Here is a 21,641-nt window from a genome sequence, read left to right as displayed (position 1 = left end):
ACCTAAAAACTTTCATCTTCTGTTAGTTGGTGATATAGACATATAACCGACTTCTGCATAGTTATTTTGAATGTAGCAACTCTGCTAAACTATAGATGACCATAATCACAGATACTGAATTGTCTATAGTACTTATAACACACCAAAATAATTTTCTGCCTCTCAGAAAAACCCAGAAAATTATGTTGACTATAATTTGTCATAAAATATACAATTCTTGCCATGTAAAGAGTTTTATACTTGTACAAATAAGTAACACAATGTTAGTTGGGAAAGTGTGCCCACAGTGCCATCTTTAAATTAAATCACCCAAGGAAGTGAGGTATGATTCTATTTGATTCTAAGATTTCCAGGCAACAAGTCTCTCATCTCTGTATCAAAAGAAATAACATTGCCTAAGGTGCCCTCAAAGTAATTGTAAGTACTCATAAATTCGAATTAAGTTCTCAGCACGTAAAACAAGCCTATCTGGGGAAGTTATCAACCCTTCACAAATGACTTCCTGGAAACTTGAACAATACGCTTTCCACAAAGCTTTCTGGTGGTCTGGCAGCTCAAAAGGGACTCCCCACTACTACCGTTTCCTTGGCTCACCTTCTTTCCATGTGCCATTAAACAGCTTCCTTGTGAATGACTGCCACATAACTGGATATCAGGGCACAGTGCACATTGTGGGTCTCTAGAAACAGCAACATCCTCTCAGGAGATACATGTTTAATACCCAACAAAACTAAAGAGCCATCTACAGATTAGCAGCGTAATCTGGACAAGATGCCAGAGCCCTAAAGGCAAGAAAAACCCAAAGCGAAACTCTCACTTGTGAGGTTTAACAGTGAGGAGAAACAAGAGACAACTTGATTATATACCCTTCCACTGGGTTGTTGTCTTAATATAGTAAAAGAAAAACGAAGCAGATTAATAGTATTTTCTGTTTCAGTATGTGATGATGAGAAAGTTCCAGAGATGGATAGTGATCATGGTTACAGAACAATGTGAATGTACTCAATGCCACCAAAAGGTGAATTTCCTATTGCTAAACACTGCCTGATATTATTACTTAGTGATTACACAGCCATTAAGAGCACTGATCATCGGAATCTGACAGCCCTGTGTTTGAGACTTGATCCCAACTTTTATACCTGTGGCCCCTGGAGTACACCATGGAGCCTCAGTTTCCTTGTCTATACCACAGGAATGATAAAACACTTTCTACCCATTGTAGGCTGCTTTGAACTTGAAATAATTTATGTAGAAACTTAGCAGAGTTCATGGCCTAGAGATGGCTCAATAACTCTTGACTCTTACTGTCTTTTAGGGTTTTCATAGCCATAAATTATCTGTATTTTATACAATGAGGACTAAAAACAAGGCCCCAGCACAAAGGATTTGTTATATAAACTATGTAACAACTTCCCATAAAATGCATTCCATGTTGTAATGAGTCGGGATGTATGAACCCAAGTGTTGATCATTAAGCCAATGGTTAATAAGCCTTAAAAGTTTCACCCCTAAGAGGCAACAATTTCAGAGAAGTCACAAGAACTTGAAATAATTTAACAGGTTAATATATATGTATTTTTATCATGTACAATATGGTCATACAAAAAAGCATATACTACAAATTGAATTCACACATACAAAAAGAGGCTATTTTATTTTTTTGTCCCTTTTATATCCTATTTTAGGCAAAATGATGAAACCCAGAAAATAACAGAACTGCACTAGTTCTAAAAACTTGGAATTTTATATATGAAATATATCCAATTGTCTACACCTCCTCTCAAATTCCAAACAATGAGGCTTACTGAACTATACTTAGAATCAACTTAAATAAATCTTTGCACGATTCAGATGAAACATACATTGTCAATGTTATAAGTCCAGGTAGAAAAAGTACATAAAATTATTCATAAGTAAAAACATTTCATACAAAAGAAATGTTTGTGTTTTTAAACCCAGACAATATCAAGAGGAAATGTATTAAATTTTAAAACATGTTTTGGACCCTTATATAATATACCGAAAGGTTCAGAGTGTTGAACAACAAAATTTTATGCGGAACAAAGCCAAAAGGTAAAAAACTATTGTGTATTAAAACCATCTAAAGCCAAATAAGACATCACTGCACTATATAATTTAGAAACTGGTTTAAGTGCATTTTTTCTGTATAATTCAACTACCACTTGTAAATATGGCAATTAATTGAAATGCAATCATATGCAGATTTGCAAGCCTTTTGGCCATTACATAAATATTAAAAAGTTAAGTAAATTGCCAATTGAAAAATAAAAGGTCGCATACATAACATAAAAGCACAATGGTCAAAGATGCACTATAAAATTGTGTTTAAAAAAAACAATCATACTAAACAAAGCTTTCAGGCACTTGCATTCAGAAACATTTTCTTTTATAAATAAGCACATAGTTTCATTTCAAAAAAATAAAGCTGATTCTTCCCAATTGCAGCTATTAGTTGGGAACTATATCATATATTAGGGATGCATTTAAATGGACCATTTTATGGGGAAAATCAACTAAACTAAAAAATACAGATAATTCCAGTGAGACACAGAGGTGGCCCTATCAAAACATTCTACCATTCGATACAACCAACACAGGATAACATAATACAATGACAAAAAGTGAAATCCACAATTTGGCAATCCTATACACAAGGGGCCCTGTCAAAAAATTTTCACAAAACAAACACAATGCCACAAAACAATTAAAAAAGACAATGCTACACAAACTGTGGGGTTTCATCTTCAAGGTCTTCAAATTGTTGCATTCGTTTAAGCCTTGGCCTCTGACATGTTGGGTGCACATCGGGTAGGTCATGCTCCTGAGAGTTCTCTTTAGGCTTACTTGTTGTCGGCTGCATGGGACAAGCTGGTATGTTTTCTGAGTCTGGAACTGATTTCAGCATATGCCCCTGGGGAGCGCGGGCTATGCCAGGAGACACTGCTGGGGAGGACGCTGCAGGTTTCTCCTCAACCCCTCTCACACTAGCAGTGGGAGCTCGTGGTTTATAAAAGGTTGTCCAGTGCTGGGGCTGCAGTGTTCTGGGGGCTCTGACAAAAGTAGGAGGGCAGGAGTCAGAGATCTGTCTCTCTAACACGTGTCTTGCTGTTTCAGTGGATGGCTTGCCAGGCTGGGTGGCATTGCCTGGATGGTCCCCACCAACCCTGATGCTCGTCATCACTCCTTCTTGGAGTGCATTGGGCACAATCAATGCAGTCTTTGCATTTAGGTCTTTTTGTTCATACTGTTTCTCCCCCATTTTTTGTAGAGTTTGCTGGTGAAAGCCATCAAATTTGAAACAAGTGGGAGGGGTGTCTTTTCTAGTAACTCCTTCAAAGGCGGGATTCTTGCAAAGCTTGTCTGAATTTACATTTCCCATATTTCTGCCGTTTCTCTCATGAGGAGGGCTTGCAAGAAGAAGCAGTCTCTCAACAGGCAAACTTACAGGTCTAAGTTTGGTCCTTGGAGTATACCTCTCAACAACACTGTTTGTTTCCCTATTGGACTTTAGAGAAAACGGCTTGGAGGTTTTACAAACATCTTCCATCTTTTGTGATGCTGATTCCAGCTCTTGGTCAACATGCAAACACACTTTGTTGTCTGAAAAGGAACAGATTTATTTAAAAATCAAACTTCCTGGCTTTTGGTTAACAAGAGGAACATGCTCTCAAAACAACAAAGGTCTTACATATTTTTCTGTTATTCTTAGTTATCTATGCAGAGGAGTTTAAAGGTGGATTCTGAATAAAAATGTTAGAATTTTGTATTTACTTAAATCAATATAATAAACAGCTACAAAATCCATTGTAGGCTAGTAAAAAAAAAAAAAAAAAAAATACCCCAAAATACTTGCTGAGGTACTGTTTTTATGCACCATGAGTTGATGAACAAGCAGTTGCTGGGTTAAAGGGTTGTCATGATTTCAATAGGCAGACATTGGTAAATTCACCTTAGAAAAGTTACACCAATTTACAGGCCAGCCAAATACAGCTGTGCCCTTGAATACCAACACTTTTGCCAACTCCCTAAATCTGTTTTTCAGTTACACTCAACCCACAGTGAGAGCACAGTATATGAAATGCTTTAGATGTCTTTCAATCTAATCAATTAATAAATGGACTTATAATATTAATCCTGTCCAATTAAGATTCAATAGATTTAAGGAAAAAAATGTCATTCACTCCATTTACTGTTTACTCCTAGACTTACTTTCTTCTCTTTCCTATCAAGTCGGGACCCATGGCCTATGTTTTCTCAAACTAGAACCCTGATTTCCTTTAAGCCCTTTTCCCTTATGCTGCATCTTCCCTAAAAAAAAAATTCCATTTCTGGACAATTTCAGTCCTCTGCTCATACTCTTTTGGGCAGCAGTCTGCTGACAGGTGCCCATCAGAATCACTGTCAGCAGACACCTCATCTGACCTTCCTCCTTAGCTAGGACTGACAACCTCTCTTCCCTGGGCTTCCAAGTAACACTCCGCTGTTCCCAGTCCCACGTTTACAGACCACTTTCAGGGACCTGACTTATTGTGGTGGTGCTGTAGATACCCATCCAAGCATATTCTTAATTTCTGAAGGGAAAGCTCATAGTCTCATGGGTAAGAGCACACACTCCAAACCCTAGATGCTGGGGTTAGCTCAGCTCTACCACTTCTGCTCTGGGCAAGGCAATCTCACTGACCCTCAGTGTCAAGATACTCATAATTGCATTTATGCTGATGGATGACCTGAATGTCTAATCATGAAAAGTGCTTAGAATTTTCTGGTATACAATAAGTACTCACAAATTACATTTATTATTATAACTATTCTAATTGGGAGTCCTAGATCGTGGGATAGTAAAATAAACACAAACATAGATTCAAATACGGACTGAAAATTTTATTAGGGACATGACCTTTGGTATGATTTTACTTTTAAACTATGGTTGAGTGGAGCTAATGTACTTACTTTATAGCACTGTCATGAAGATTAAATCAGATAAATGAAACCAAACAATAAACACAGTGCCTATCACAGAGAGGAAGGTACCCAATCAGGCTATGTCAATGCTATCTGATTATACATCCAATTTAACATATATGGCTGAATTTTTAAACACTGGAATTTAGCTCTAAGAGATGTACAGAATTACAGTAATAAATGGAAGCCTTCCCACAAGCTTGATAGTTACCAATCACTGCAAATAAAATTATCCCACAGTGAATAAAATGACTGTAGTCCAGGAAATAAAAAGACATAAACATTTGTGTGCTTAATGTGCTAAAGGCAGGTGATAGGTAATACATTTGAAAAAAAATTTAGTTTTAGAAGTCTAGATTTTTAAAATTTTAGGAGTCTAGCTGACTCCTTAAGAGCAGAAAGATCAATACAATGATCTTTAGTAACAGAGATGCTAATGAGCTATCATACTATCAATACATTTTCTGCCATGACTGTAATTGATGGGAAAAATTAATTCACAAAGAGAAAAACAAACAAACAAATAAAAAAAACCCCACCTATGAACTCCAAGGTATCTTTTTATAAGAAAGACTATTATGAAGAATGGTATTCATTTAAAAGTGAGCTACACTGACAACTTTCTTCATGGCTAGCAAGATCCATTAACTGAAGAAGCTTCATTCTCTTACTTCTCTCACCTTCACTCACCCTGACTTTTATTCATGGCTTATTGAAAATAGTTTTAAGTTAGTAAACATGTATTTTACATGGCCACTCACCAGTGAGACACACATCACATTTTTCTAATGATTTCTGTTTTTGTTCTGATTCCTCAATTGATGCAGATGTTTCTAGAATTTTGTTTTCACTATCTGCAGTATGGATGTCCTGTTGATAGAAAGAATATTTAAACTTAAAAAAGCAAAACACACCTCACAAAAAACAAACAGTTCAAAGATTTATAAATTAATATAAATACTTTAAGTTCTAACATAATTCCATAAAGGTCAAAACTCACTTCCTTTGAAGAGAAAAATAGTGACTTCATGAAATGTTCTGGGTCTCTTTCTTCTGGTGATAAGAGAGGCTTCAGAAGACAGCCTTGGTTCACTTGAGGTGCAAAACCACCTGTACTACACACAACTACATCTTGTGGCTGTAGGGATCCATCAAAGATCTTCTGGGAATAAGCAATGAGGAACTCTACCAACCGTGCTTGATTTGAGTATTCAGCAAGAGAAGAGATGGTGATAGGAGCAGTTGTGGGCCTTGGCCTAATAAGACTTGGTCCAAAGATCAACCCCAAGTTTTTAGAGTTCATCTTGTTTTCTTCTGCATGATCTACAACCCTGTGGAGTAGAACACATAAAACTGTGTGAAATTTGCAGATTAGACTTCCTCGATAGTAATTAACTATGGGTTTGAAAGGATGGAGAAAAAACAGGCTGCAGAAGTCTAAGAAAAAAATTATTTAATTAAATGTTGACCACTTACTAAGTTGAGTTTCATACTATCAGGATAAAATTTAAGTAAGTAGAAGGAACTACTAGAGTTTTACTAGCAGAAATGAAACAAACAAACCAACAACAACAACAACAACAAAAAAAAACAACCCTAAAAGCTGCAGGTCCTCAGGCTGAAAATGTAAACATCATGGTCAAATTTGCTCGCACTGTCCATTGCTAGTTTTCAAGCCTAGCTCATTCTACTTCCTAAAGATCTCTCTGCTCTACTGTCACTCCCACTGCTCTGGCCTTACTTCAAACTCTTATCACCTTCTTTCTCTTACTATTCAAGAAAATCTGAATTGCTGTAAAAGGCCTCCTGTCCAAACCATTCTCCATATTGTTTCCTGAAAGATCTAATAGGCTAATCTGAGCATATCAAATTCCTGGCTCAAAATTCTTTAGTGAGTACAGTAGGAAGACAGTCAACTCATCTGCTAGGTATGTAAGATTTTCTTTACCAGGCCTCTACCTAGCTCACTCCTGCTAGTGCTTATTATATGCTAACCTAATCAAATTGCTTATACTTCCCAAATGCATAATGATCTCATATGTCTCTGTGTCTGTTACCCTCTGCCAGAAATGCTCTTCTGCACATTCTCTGCCACCAAGCCACTATTTAGTTCCTCAAGTCTGGCTCAGGGCTTCCTTCTCTGATTCATGATCTACCCTCCACCATCTTCCTCTGCATGCTGTGCATAGCTCCACAACATAAACGATGCTGTACTGCATTTGTACGCCTCCCAAATTGACAAGCACAATGGGTGGCAAAAACATTATGTTTTCATTCTTGTTTTCCCAACCAGAGCCTGGCACATAGGAGGCACCTGAGCAAAATACGTTGGCTGTATGAATACATTCATTGTCTCCTGTGCTCTAACATATATTAGAAATGAAATGCTCATTTAAAAAACAATAGCACAGCCCTGGCAGGGTAGCTCAGTTGGTTAGAAAAGCATCACAATATGATACCAAGGTTGTGAGTTCAATTCCTTGTGAGGACATACTAGTATACAAGAATCAACCAATGAATGCATAAATAACTGGAATACCAATTAATGTTTTTTTTCTCTCTCTCTCTTGCTTTCTTTCTGTCTCTAAACTCAATAAATAAAAAGAAGAATAAATATAATAGCACAACAATGTGAATGCACTTAATAATACTGAAATGTACACTTAAAATGATTAAGATGGCAAATTTACATTGTGGTCTTTACCACAATTTTTTAAAGAACAAAAGCAAAATTATCTATTCACTACTGAATGCTCTTCTTATGCAAAGTTCTTACCGTTTAAGATGTACTATGAGGTAATGAAGACTGTTAAAATTTGATACTGGCAACTGTCTTAGAAGGTCCTTGCTTTTTAGAAGAATTCGGTTGATTTCTATACATGTAGTTGGCCATTTTTTGTCCTCAAGGCTATCCTTTTTTGTCTCTTGTTCTTCATTTACATGTTGGATCTCTTTTGCAAGGTCTATAAATTCCTTGTACAATCGAAATAAAACAAATGGTTCTGGGAGCTAAAGAAATAAAGTTATATTAGAAATACCACTCTGTCTCCATCCCCCTCCATTAATAATTTACTGATAGCTACTAAATGGTTTAATATGAATAATTTCTAAATGCTACAGATGCAATCTATAAAGTGAATATAACATAATCACCATAAATCATATCTTCATTTAAAATGAGTTAACTGATAATCAATAAAAGTCTAAACTTATACATTCATTACTGCCCCAAAGTTAGCATGCACGATCTTCAGCTATTTTACTGAAACAAACCCAAGATGATACACAATGTAAGTCAAGTTAATTAGGAAAAGCTTATTCTCTTGAGTTTTACTAGTATGGGGGAAACAGAGAACAAAATTCCATAAGGTCCTTGTGTTTCACTTATATCAGACTGAACATCAGCATAAGCTAATATGATTTATAAGAGAAAACATGCAACATTTTATTTATCTAATTTTTAAATACAACTTGAATTATCAAAAGGTCAAAAGGAAAAATTCCTCTGTCATCAAAGGGTATGCCACTTCGATCTGTCCATGCCATAACTTACTTCGATATTTCCACTGCTCAGTGATGGAAAATACTGTGTACTTCTACTTAGCTAATGTCCCATACTATCTGTGGTGAAGTGGGCACCTGCTTATCCAGTTTCTCCTGCAGAGAGGGAATGCTTTGAGATCAATTCCTACCCCTAACAATGCAGGATCTAAAGGAAGTAACTTAACCTCTTGGAATTTCAGATTTTCTATATGGTATATGAGTAAAATAAAGGCTGATCGCCCATACTATAGATTTCAGTATAGTTTCCCACACTAAAATCTTGGTCCCATAGTATTCTTGAGACAGAATGAAAGCTATGGACCCCATTAATTTCCTGACTGATTGGAAGAGATAAAACATGATTAACTGAGATTTACAGTCATTCAAAGGTAATATGTTTTTATTTCTCAGCTGAGAATCTTTAATGTGATTATAGAGATATCAATAGTTTCCTGGGCTAACGTGACAGGTCCAACATTTGTACCTATTTTTTTTTCTTTCTGAAACCCCACTGAAATACAGTTAAGCCCACAGAACTGATAGAACACCAATGAATGGAGCCAAAAGCAACATTTTACAAGCTGAAGGGCAAATGAACAAGTGTTGACTTAGCAGGCCTGAGAAAGTCGCAATTCCAAACTGAGATCCAACATGGTTTATAGCAGTGGTCGGCAAATGCGGCTCCCAAGCTGCAGTTTGCCGCTCTGTTGACTAATGAGTTTGCTGACCACTGGTTTACAGGATCCTAAGGAGACTCAGGGACTGTTAGCATGAGGTGCTCTAATTCTGGAGGGTGGGCTAGCCAAGAAGCATTAGATCTTTAGATCCTTGTCTCCATCCTATGTAAGAGCAACCTCTTCTCCAGAACTCCGAAATTCTTTCTCTGGGCAGTACTGTAAAACTAAAGGTTCTCTGGATGGCAATGCCAACTGAAAGAAACAGATGAGCAACTATCTAAAAACTAGAGGCCCGGTGCATGAAATGCTCTGGGGGGGTGGGGAGGGGGTAGTGGACCCTCAGCCCGGCCTGCACCCCCTTGGGGGATGTCTGCCTGCCAGCTTAGGTCCGATCCCTGAGAAGTGGGCTCGCTGCTCCTTAGAGCTGCCTTGGAGATGGGAGAGGCTCCCGCCACCGCTGCTGTGCTCGGCAGCCATGAGCCCGGCTCCTGCATGGAGCATCTGCCCCCTGGTGGTCAGTGTGTGTCATAGTGACCAGTCGTTCTGATTATTCCACCATAATGGTAGCTGGGCTTTTATATATAGATAGGAATTTAATGATTATATGCATGCTGAATGCAGAGATCCTAGAGCCTTCTTATACTACTTGGCTCCCAAAACCTGGTACCACACCTCAGGCAGTAAAAGACCCTTCTCTGGGGTATCAGACCAGTCCAAGAATAAAGATCTAGAGATGCATATATCAAGTGTCTCCTGGGAAAACTCAAAATCTTCAAAGCCTTCATATATTCAAGAGCTTCCAAAAACATTTCAATTTTCACCTCTTTCATTTTAAGCAAACAACCATGGAAGACAAATCAAAATAGGCAATAAATAAATAAATAAATAAATAATAAAAAAAATCAAACCCTAAAACTTGAAGGTCTAAAACTGTACTTTTCTAAACCATATAAGAGTACTGAGCACTGCCAAAACCGGTTTGGCTCAATGGATAGAGCCTCGGCCTGCAGACTGAAAGGTCCCAGGTTCAATTCCGGTTAAGGGCATGTACCTTGATTGCGGGCACATCCCCAGTAGGGGGTGTGCAAGAGGCAGCTGATAGTGATTCTCTCTCATTGATGTTTCTGACTCTCTATCCCTCTCCCTTCCTCTCTGTAAGAAATCAATAAAATATATTAAAAAAAAAAAAAGAGTACTGAGCACTGGAAATGTAGCTGGTCCAAACTGACACGTACTTTTAATGAAAAATACACACCAGATTTTAAAGACTCTAGCAACAACACACACACAAAAAGTAAAATATTTCATTAACAATTTAAAAATATTGATTAGATTCAAAGATATGTTCAATGTTAAATAAAATATTAAAATTAAGTTCGCCTGTTTTTTCTTTTTATTGGCTACTAGAAAATTTAATATTTTATATGGATCTACATTATATTTCTATTGGATAGGGCTAGAGGTTACACAGAGAAAAGCACTCTTTTTATTTATTTACTTACTTATTTATTACGTTTTTATTTTTTATTTTTGAGAAACATCGACCATCGACTTGCTGTTCCACCCATCCATGCATTCATTGACTGATGCCTGCATATGCTCTGATCAGAGATTGAACCTTCAACCCTGGCACATAAAGACAATGCTCCAACCAACTGAGCTACCCAGCCAAAGTAAGAATGTTTTTGTTTTTTTTAAAAAGTTATAAATATCCTGAGGTGGGTAAGATACTGCATTCATTTAAAAAGAAAAAAAAAGTTATAAAAAACAAAACAAAACAGAGAACCAGAGTTCTTAGAAATTAAAACATGACTTTAGAAATGAAATAGTTTACAGCAGGGGTGAATGAAAAGCTTAGGAAATATCTTAGAAAGTATTAAAAAATGAATAATAGAAAAAAGGAACTATAGAAGCAGTACATGTTGTTCAAATATAAGTTTCAGAAAGAAAACAGTGGAGAGAAGTGGGCAATAATATAAAACTTCCAAGACATAAAGGACTAATAACCAGAATGATATACCTCACAGAGTGCCCGAAACCGGTGAAGTGCACCCACATCGAGGCACCATTGTGACATTTTAGAATAGGGAGAAAAATAAAGCTCTTTAAGCTTTCAGAGAGAAGAAATAGGCCACACACACAAAGACTCAGGAATGAGAAGGATCTGAATCTCCATAGAGAACAAGAAAAATGCCTTCAAAATTCTGAAGAAAATAACTTCCAGCTTAGAATAAATATTATATCCTTCCACATCATCCACACTCTCCAATTCCATTAAGAAAACAGAATAAAGACAGATAAATAAGGTTTCAAATATTTACTCTTATTGCTCAAGAGATAGCATGACTAAAACAGAATAAATCAATACAAAGCACAGAAGACAGGTGTTAGCTCACAAAAGAGAAGAGGGCGGAGACGAAAAGTTCCAGGATGACAGATAGACAGCAGAACTCTGAAGAAGGACATGTTCAGGACTGTGGTTACTATGCTCTGTAACTCTCTTCATTTTCACTACAGGACAGAGGGCAGCTGGGCTTGGCCTAGGTCATTTTAACACTTGGCTTCTGATGACAATGTGCTGATTGTTCCAGCAACCCCTCCATGAGCTGCTCCTTGAAGCCACAAAGCTCACTTATTTCACCCCACGTAAGTGTTTTCTTTGGACCTAATCCTGAAAACTGCAATGAGCACAGAAAGAGGAAATACAAAGTAGGCCACTCCTCAACCATCTTCCTGCTGAACTTCCAGAGAACACAGCTTATAGGATAGTCCTACCTGACACCCCAAGTGTGGTGAACTTTTAGGATGCACTCATGATGGTGCCCACTGACCTCCTGCAACAGCTATTTTAGAACACTGTACCAATAAATGTAAAGCTGGACTATGACCTAGACACTGTTGTGAATTGACCTTTCTTACAACAATGTAATAGTCTTTCCTTTCACAGCTAGATTTATGCTTTCTGTTTAGTTTTCTATAACTTAATGATATACTGTTTAGGAATTCACAAAAAGTATTAAAACTTAAGAAAAGAGAGTTATTAACACAATTAGGAAAGACCACTGGGGTGGGGTTACAGACTGTGATGGAGAGGGGCACAAAGAACTCTTTTAAAAGATATAGTAATGTTCTATTTCCTTAAGCTAGGTAATGGGAAATGAGTGTTTGTTTTTATTACTATTGGCCTGTAAACTGTACATACATTTTATGTATACTTTAATCTATCTATTAAGAAAGATATTAATATAGTCTATGTCAATGAACATATATGTATAGCAAATGTAATCAGCAAAATACAAATCATATTTTTGCTCTTTTCCAGTTAATGTTAGGTTTTAAGGATAGACTTTACCTGTCGAAGGTATAATTTCAAGACATCACAGATGTCATGTGCACTAAATTCTGAAATGTCTACCAACTGCATTCCATTTTCCAAAGCCTGGCACAGTTTTTCAGTTTTTATTTTGTTTCCACATACACGATAAATTCCCTTGAAAAGAAAGAGAAAATATTGCAAAATTCTGCTTTATAACAAAGGCTAAATGTGAACATTTAAAACTTTGATGTGTCTACTTCAATTTTTATTAGTACTTCAGAAAAAAAAAAAACTTGTGTTAAATAAGGTAATATTTTCCAAATAAATCTGAATAAAATCAGTTCTTATTGAAAACTGACACTTTTCCTTTAAAGTGTTCTTATCATTAGAATAAATCACACAGGCATTTGCTTAAAAATTTTCATTTTAAGAATTACAACATACCTGTAGACACAAGGCTCTACTTTCAATCTCTGAGGCACACACTTTGAGTACAAAAGGGATGCCATCTGGTTCCTTTTTTGCCACTTGTGTGAATTCTGCTCCAAATAAGTGTATTTTCCCCATAAGTTTTTGATGACCACAAATGATGACTAAATTTTCCAAACACTTTCGGTGACAAACAAGGAGACACTAAAAAAATAATTTAAAACTAGTTAATTTAGCTTAAAACTATTTATAACTGGACAAGCTAAAGGCAGAGCAGTAACAAAACAAAAATGAGTTTAGAAAGTATTACTTATGGTGTTTGAAATACATTTAATAGCAAAATGAAATATAAAATTGTAGAACGTACACTGTGGTTCAATTTATTTGCAAAAGTTCCTAATCAGTAAAATTAATTTTTAAAAGTATAAAACAAAAAGCATTAAGGGGCTAATGTAATTTCAGAAAGATCTTACCTCTTCACATTCAACACCTTGGAATACTACAATGCTTTCACAATCCCTACATTTTGTGGGGGATCTCAACTTGCGAAACTTGTGAGTGAGAGCTGCCTTTGACATCAATGTTTTCTTATATATTCCAAGTGAATTGGGTCCTTGAAATAGAAACAGATTATTACATAAAAATCGTAAGGTGACTTTTTCCATAAGAGAATATTTTGAAAAATTTGCAGTTGCTCATATATTACAAAAAGCTTTTATTTTGGGTCTATAAAATAAAGGATCTAATTTAGAAATCTCTTACAAGGCATACATTTATCAAAAGTTTTAACAATGAGTAAAAGTCACCACCAAACCAGTAAGATACTTCTAAAACAGTACAGCATAATGTATGCAGAATGAGAAAGTTAACATTATTATTAATATGCCCTTTATTAAGCTGGGAAGGGTTTTATTATATAGGTGGCATTTACGTAAGTTTTTTTTAATAAAATGCCCTTTTTATAAAAACTTTAAATTAGCTGTATGAGGTAACTGTGTTATATCTCCATTAAGAATAAAGCTATTCTTAAATTATTATAAAATTATAGCTAATACTAGCTAGTAATATATGAATATCCTGATAGAGGTAAAATGTTCTATACTGTTTTAGGAAATGATGCCAAAACAGGTATCTGGAGGTTTCAAATATATAAAATTAATTTATATGAGTCTAATTCAAGTCATTAAGGTAAAAGACTTATTTTTTTTTTAGAGCGAAAAATAGATTTTTCTTTTATATCCTTCAACATCCACAACTTTCCTTGTCCTTGCTTATTTACTTATTTACTTTTCCTGCTTAACTCCTTGCTCTGTTTCTATTGAAGAGGCTTTTTCAGAATTTCTCATGCATGGCAACACTTTTAACAGTTAAAATCACTATATTAGGTTTATGAAAGATCAAATATCTAGCCTATTTTAGCACCGTGCTAATATATTTTAGATCGAGTAGTTTTGCTTTTTGTATTTGAAACATTTGATCAATATATTATCAACCCATCTTGTACATAATTTGTTTGGATATATTTAAGTCATTATAATGCCTTTTGTTTAATACATGGCAAAGTAATTCTTTATATTATAGTATTATCCTAATCTCATGGAGTGCTACTGATTCAATTGGTTTAGTGAGAGCTTGACTCAGTGATATTCAGAGTGTCAATACCAGCTTCTGAAGGGGAAGGTGGCTCTCTTTCATCTAGGTCATCTGCAGAAGACATGGTTCCACTGGATGGAGTTCGTGGAAGTTTTCGATGAAAGTCTCCTAGAAGAAATTATGAATACAATTACGTGACCATGTACTGTAGAATTTTTCCAATGGGTAATGACATCCTTTTTGTTGTTTAACTGGTTGCTTCTTGTATGTGCCCTGATCAGAAATCAAACCTGCAACCCTGGTTTATCAGGCCACGCTCTAACCAACTGAGCTACCTGGCCAAGGCAAAATGACATCATCTTTTTAATAACACATTCATAATATTTATTAGCTACAATGTAAAAAATGTGCTTCCATTCTCGGACTTGGATACAGGGAATTCTGATACTCATTCAAAAGAAAGTTGAACCAAAGAAAATTGAACCAAAACCGACTTCTCCAGGTAGATGTAAAATTGAGGATCTCAATGTGACCTTAATTGCCAATTTCTGATAGTAAGTGCTAGACATTGTAAGTTCTACAAGACAGGGAGTACTTTCTCTTCATGTCATATCTAATACCTGACAGACTAGCTAGCACAATAGCAGAGTTGATATTAAATGTTTATTGAGTTAAGTTATAAATAAATGTATACAAGGTAACCTAAAGTTTGTAAAATACATAAAAATCTTTAAATTCAGCAATATAGTAGTAATATCATATTTATGTAAACAGTATAACAAGAGACTAGGAATCAGAAACAATGATTCCTGTCAGGGAACTGAGATCCCAAGATGCAAGTTTTGTTCACAAAGGACACAGTTATATGTATCAAAGCAGGTTCAGAAGCAGCCCAACTAGGCAATGACGTTTATTTTTATTTGCTCCCTGCTGATATTAAAACAGGATTATAGTTAAGAATTCACATCCTTTACTATCTAAGGTTCAGAGTTAGAAAGGGCTTTGTAAATGATTTAAAACAACAATATCTTCCCCAAAAGATACCTCTGCATAATATGCTTAAAAGGTAGTCACCTAGTTTTTGCTTTGAATGTGTCCCTAATGATTGAGAAATCATGAGGTAGCATATTCCATTGTCAGAACTATTCTAATTGTAAAATGGCTTTCTTATGTTATTGAGCAGAAATTTGTCTCTCTATAAACCCTAGTCTTAGGCCATACTTCACCCTAAAGGAGCAAGCAAACGCATTCTACACCTTTACGTTTCCAATGTTTAAGGATAGCTGCCATGTTCCCAGGTTTCCCTTTTCCCAGACTAGGCATACTCAGGTCTTCACCCATTTACGTTGTGACCAAGTTTCCATAATTTTGTCTAATTTACGTGAAGTCTCATAGGATTCCAAATAATTTAGGGTTTTCTCTAAAACAGGTCTTCATTTCTGGGGATTGCTGAGGAACTACACTGTTTTTATAAAGCTAATTAAAAATATTCAGTTAAATACTTAGGCTTATATTTCCAGAGTATCCTCCTGAACAAAGCTAGTTTTGAAGGACACAAAGCAAGCCTACAAATAACAAGGTTGCATGGAAATTATTTCTAACTTAAATTCAGACATTTATTTACATGAATAAAATTTCTATAATATTTAGAACACATCTCCTACAGTGCTAAGATCCTAAAGGAAAATAGGTTGCCAGGAAGAACAGAACTGGAATAGTCTCTGGTAAAGGAGTAGAGAAGAAACAAATGTCAAAGTAAAAATCTCCTGGGTTCAAGTGCTACCTTCTCCTGCTAGTTGTAGTAAAACCTATAGCATGTTATCCTCTTTAAAGCCATGATACCGTAGGAGCTATCAGACACTTTCTCTGCCTTTCAAAGGAGCATGAGATTATCAAAGTACTATAAAGTACATTTGTAAAAAATTATAAGAATAGCAATCACAGGCACAAGAATTAGTGTTAGTGTTCATTACAGCAATTAACTATAAAACAATAAAAAAGATAGGTAATAGTTATGTTCACAGAACAGAATACTATCCCAAGTAGAGTATAAATTAAAGACGGCTACTTACACCAATATGGATGGACATTAAAAAAAAAAAAGACACATGGAAGAAGTAAAAAAAGAATAGCATGATTCCATCTGTATATCATTCTGAAGAGGGCAAAGAGAAACTAGATACACATACTAAAACATTTGATGTTTTATTCTGGTGGAATAGGGCAATGTTATCAAGGAGGTATACATAAGTACCTAATTTACTAATAATCTTCTATTTTATTATTTTTCTTTTAACTGTATACACACACACTCCTCTGAGATAATTCATTATAAAAATAAGTAGTTGTAAAATATTTCTCAAAAGGAATATTTTAATCTTTCATTGAATTTTCACTGCTAGAGTTAAATACTTATATACCTGGACTTATAGATTCTGAATCCAAAGATCTAGACTCACTGCTTCCTCCAGTGCTCTCTGAGTCACTGAACATCCCAAATGTCCATGACCTTATAAAAGAAGTACCTTTAAGAAAAGAATACTTAAAGTTAAACTTGGCTACAGATAGTTCATAAGACAAAATACTGACATATAAAATGAGACAAATCAAGTTTCTTTAACCATAATCAATAATCAATTTTAAGACAGGCACAGTGTTAAAAAAACAACAACTGTGAATAAGGCTTCATAAAGTTACAATTCAAGGCCTGATTTTTAAATTCTAGGGCTACAACCCATTTAATAATCACATTTAAACAATTTAATCTTTCATAAACTTAGTGCATTCTTTAATGTGAATATCTACCTGTGATATCAACACTGTTGGAGCATCTGTCCTCATCAATCTTATTAGAACTGTCAGGAAGGCGTACTACATCCTCTAAAGAGTCAGCAGGTCCATATCCAGAAGTGTGGGAACTATTTGTTAATTGCTTAGTTATATTCCTAAGAAAAAAACCCAAAAAATTCATTACTGAAGATGACTAATAAGCCTATTTTATTGTTTTCAAAAAAGTGTTAATTTAATGTATGTAGAATAATTTAACTAAATGTTAAGAACAAACCATATTATATGGTTCAACTTCCTAAAGAAGGTATGAATAAAACTTAATCATTTAAACTTATTATTGCTGAAATATAGCAAAGAGTAGTAAAAGAAAAGTCAATTCATGTCATGATACAACTTTTTAGTATAATACCTGTGGAAAATGTAGAATGCATATTAAACATTCAAAATAAGTATAACCATGACTTGCCATTCTTAAAAGATTCCTATATCTCAAAGATCTGAGTTCTGGGCCATATCGAAAGCTTTTTCTACTCTTGAGTGAGTTACAATTTAAGTAATATTTAAAAATTCAGAAAAAAAGTAAAGTCAATTCTGCCAATATTACAAAAGAAACCACTTTATACCAGAATAGGAACTTAGCAATAAATATTTTATCTCTTGAAAAAAAATTAGCTGTACATCACACTTACCCATCAACTTTTTCTTCTTCAGTTGAATTCGTGGCCCTGACAAACTCACTATACTCTTGGCCTGGGTCATAGAGTTTGGCATTATCACAGAGAGACTGTAAATTGTTTGCGAGGGAGGCAGCCTGTAGTTGTTGCATCTGGAAGAGGTTAACTGTTACCTACGATCACAGATAAAGACAAAAGTCAAAATAACATGATATATAGAATGCTATGTAAATACACATTTACTTCAAGTGACAACACCAAGAAAAAGGAATAAAGTGAAGCAAACAACACTGAATATCATCGTGAGCATACTATGTTGCCTGACTTTGTGCAAGGTCTAGATCAGGGGTCTTCAAATTACGGCCCGCGGGCCACATGCAGCCCGCAGAGGAGTCTGATCCGGCCCGCCAGGTTTTTTGGGCAGTGAGCGCAGCCGAGGTGTTACAGTAGGAATTAGTAGTTCATATAGTCCGGCCCTCCAGCTCTCTGACGGACCGTGATCTGGCCCCCACTTTAAAAAGTTTGAGGACCCCTGGTCTAGATTCAGAAAATAAAAGTTTTAATTCAATATCTAGGAGCAATCATTTCCAGCAAAACTGGCTTAAACCGAAAAGTTCAAAAACACAACTCCATGTCCCTTTGGTTCACGGTTTTGGGAGATAAATGTATTTTTAGGGGATCCCCAACTCTGTACTTGAATGATCTGTCCACAATTGTTTTAACTTTTACATGAAAAATGTGGGAAGGAAATTTTAATCAGAGCACTATTATTTTGACATTCATTTTTCAATCCTATAAAAATAGAAATGCTTTATATGTATAATGTATCCTAGAATACACAATTTTCATAGGTATTATTTTGAATGTATTCTCAAAATATATTATTCCACTGAGTTTTTACAAATGTGTAAATATCATTACTACTACTTAATGTAACAACAATATAACAACTGACAGAGCTTCTAATATGCCAGATCCTTTCTGGGAACTTCACTAATTTAATGCATGAATTAACTAATTTGATGCTCACAAAAACCTAGGCTTTGGGTATATTATAGCAAACAGATGAAACCCCAGTCCTCATAGAGTTTAAGTTCTCCTCAGATTGGTGTCAAACAGAGAGAGAGCAAATTAAGTAAATAACATAATTTCTGGTAGTGAAAACTGCTAATAATAATTTATAAGACTGTCAAGTTATGGAATATGACCAGATACATGTTTATGGAAGAGTACTTTTGACATGGTAGGTTAGTACTGGCCTTTCTGAGGACATAGCATTTGAACTGAGACCTGATATAAGAATGAACGAACAGATTCAGGGAGAAAAACCAATCCAGACAAAAGACCCTAGGGCAAGAATTAGTGAGAAAGAGCATGTTGCACTCAAGAAACAGATGATAGTTCAATATGACTGAAGCAGATGGAAAAGGTGGGAGAAAAAAGGAGCAGTCATCTAAACCAAATTAAAGAGCCTGGACAGATGTTGGGAGGGTTGGGGAGTGGTGAAGGGATTGAGCAAAAAAGAAAAAGAGATAAAAACTCAGTGTGCTAACTGCTGGGAGATGAGTGGAAGGAGGTGGAGGAGGGTATATGGGGGATAAATAGTGACGGAAGGAGACTGGACTTGGGGTGGTGAACACACAATACAATGTATAGATGCTGTGTTGTGGAATTATACTCCTGAAACCTAGATAATTTTATTAACCAGTGTCACCCCAATAAATTAAATAAAAAGGAAACAGCCCAAGTGCCTATCAGTAGATAAGTGGATAAAAAAGCTGTGGTACATTTACATGATGGAATACTATGCCGCTATAAAAAAGGGTCTCCTACCCTTTGAAACAGCCTGTGGACACCTGCAGTGTATTATGCTAAATAAAATAAGCCAGTCAAAGAAAGACAAGTATTACATGATCTCACTTATATATAGAATCTAATGAACAAAATAAATAGATGAACAAAATAGGTCCAGAGGCATCGAAGCATGGCACAGACTGAAGATCTCAAAGGGATAAAGGGGATGGGCAGAGATTAATCAAAGAACTTAAATGCACACTAGAGGCCTGGTGCAAGAAATTCGTGCATGGGGAGGTATCCCTCAGCCTGGCCTGCACCCTCTCCAATCCAGGACCTCTGGATCCTAACCGCTCACCTGCCTGCCTGCCTGATCATCCCTAACCCCTCTGCCTGCTGGCCTGATCACCCCTAACCACCTCTGCCTGCCTGCCTGCCTGATCACTCCTAACCGCTCTCCCCTGTTGGCCTGATCAACCTTAACCACCTCTGCCTTGGCCCCCACTACCGTGGCTTTATCCGGAAGGATGTCTGGAAGACATCTGGTTTATCCGGTCAAATTAGCATATTACCCTTTTATTAGTACAGATACCCATAACCCATGGATACAGACAATAGGGTGGTAATGGCCTGGTGTGGAGGGAGTCATTAAGGGGGAAATGAGGGGCACTTGTAATACTCTCAACAATAAACTTTCTTTTAAAAAAAGGGGGGGGGGAAAGAGAAAAATATGACATAGGGATATGACATATTTTTAAATGCCACTCTGTCTCCTGTGTGGGGAATGTGAATGAATGCCAAATTTCCATTGGCTTAATGTTATTTCAAAGACTGTCATGTTTCCTCTTCATGCTCTGGATATACCAAATGATATGTTGAACTTATGATTAGCCTCTAAGTCTTTTCCAAGGTAGACAGGCATTCCTCAAAAATAACTAAAATTCATCACAAATAGCATTTGAAAAGTGCACCTAACAGAACAGCTTATTAATGCCATAAGTTTTTCAAAGAACAAAGGAACTCCAAAGTACAAATGGTAAAGTTTAAGTTCAGCAACTAGCTATGATCAGGAAATTCTCCATTTAATGGTAAACTGGACTTACTTTCTTCATCTTTAAAGTAACTATACGTTACTTTTTTTAAAATACTTTTAATAAATTTTATGAATCTAGTTAAAAACACCAATATTTGAAAAGCCAAATGAATAGACTGGTATAACCAATTCACCTGCTGAAAGTCTCTGAAAAACTATGTATGTAAAACCCTAATAACCAAATAGGCCAAATGGTGAAACAACTGAACCAGTCACTATGATGTGTGCTGACCACTGGGGGGGACGGGGACGCAGAAGATGGTGGACATCGGCAGCAGGCGGCAGAGTGCAGCACATGGTGGGTATTGGCCACAGTGGGATGGCGGAGCAGATGAGTGGGGGCGCCAGACCAAGGTGGGGCACTGGTCACTATCATCAAGGTGAGCCTTTGGTGGTCACTGAAAGTTCTTTGCTCCTATGCGCCACAGTCCTACCGGGCACTCACACCTGCTGTCAGCGCCCGGCACTGACCCCGATCTCCCTTCAGGGCTTCTCCACTTCCTCCTGAGGGGTGATCAGGGCAGTAGCGCCACTTGCACCCACTGATGATGCTGGCCCCGCTGGCACCCACTGCTGGCTTTGGCCCCAATCGCTCCATGCTGTCAGCAGGTGTGAGTTTGGCTGGCACCATCAGTGCAGGGGAGCTGCGACAGCTCGTGGGAGTGGGGCTGCTGGCAGACAGGGGACAACGGGGGGGACGGAGGACGGTGGGAGGGGCCATGTGAGGGTGCGGAGGATGGACTGAAACC

At 36.5% G+C, this 21,641-nt stretch overlaps 1 protein-coding gene across 19 annotated transcripts in view; it reads right to left on the bottom strand.

Annotated features, from left to right (window-relative positions):
- Positions 1–1,552: 1,552 nt before the first annotated feature.
- The window catches only part of ARHGAP29 (Rho GTPase activating protein 29), a 78,735-nt gene continuing 58,646 nt past the window's right edge, over positions 1,553–21,641 (bottom strand). For all 19 annotated transcript variants that reach the window (XM_084873380.1, XM_084873388.1, XM_084873390.1 and 16 more), the window contains 11 exons: positions 18,021–18,178; positions 17,347–17,486; positions 16,962–17,066; positions 14,611–14,709; positions 13,422–13,561; positions 12,964–13,152; positions 12,556–12,693; positions 7,760–7,992; positions 5,984–6,314; positions 5,745–5,853; positions 1,553–3,621 (listed from right to left, as the gene is read on the bottom strand). In XM_084873380.1, the coding sequence (XP_084729506.1) occupies positions 2,741–3,621; positions 5,745–5,853; positions 5,984–6,314; positions 7,760–7,992; positions 12,556–12,693; positions 12,964–13,152; positions 13,422–13,561; positions 14,611–14,709; positions 16,962–17,066; positions 17,347–17,486; positions 18,021–18,178 (2,523 nt within the window). In that variant the 3' untranslated portion in view covers positions 1,553–2,740. The remainder of the gene's footprint in view (positions 3,622–5,744; positions 5,854–5,983; positions 6,315–7,759; positions 7,993–12,555; positions 12,694–12,963; positions 13,153–13,421; positions 13,562–14,610; positions 14,710–16,961; positions 17,067–17,346; positions 17,487–18,020; positions 18,179–21,641) is intronic.

This window comes from Pipistrellus hanaki (assembly GCF_964339955.1).
Source record: "Pipistrellus hanaki genome assembly, chromosome: 2".
Taxonomy (NCBI): Eukaryota; Metazoa; Chordata; class Mammalia; order Chiroptera; family Vespertilionidae; genus Pipistrellus; species Pipistrellus hanaki.
Note: the sequence above shows the minus strand (reverse complement) of the source record. Positions and strands in the feature narration are given on the sequence as shown.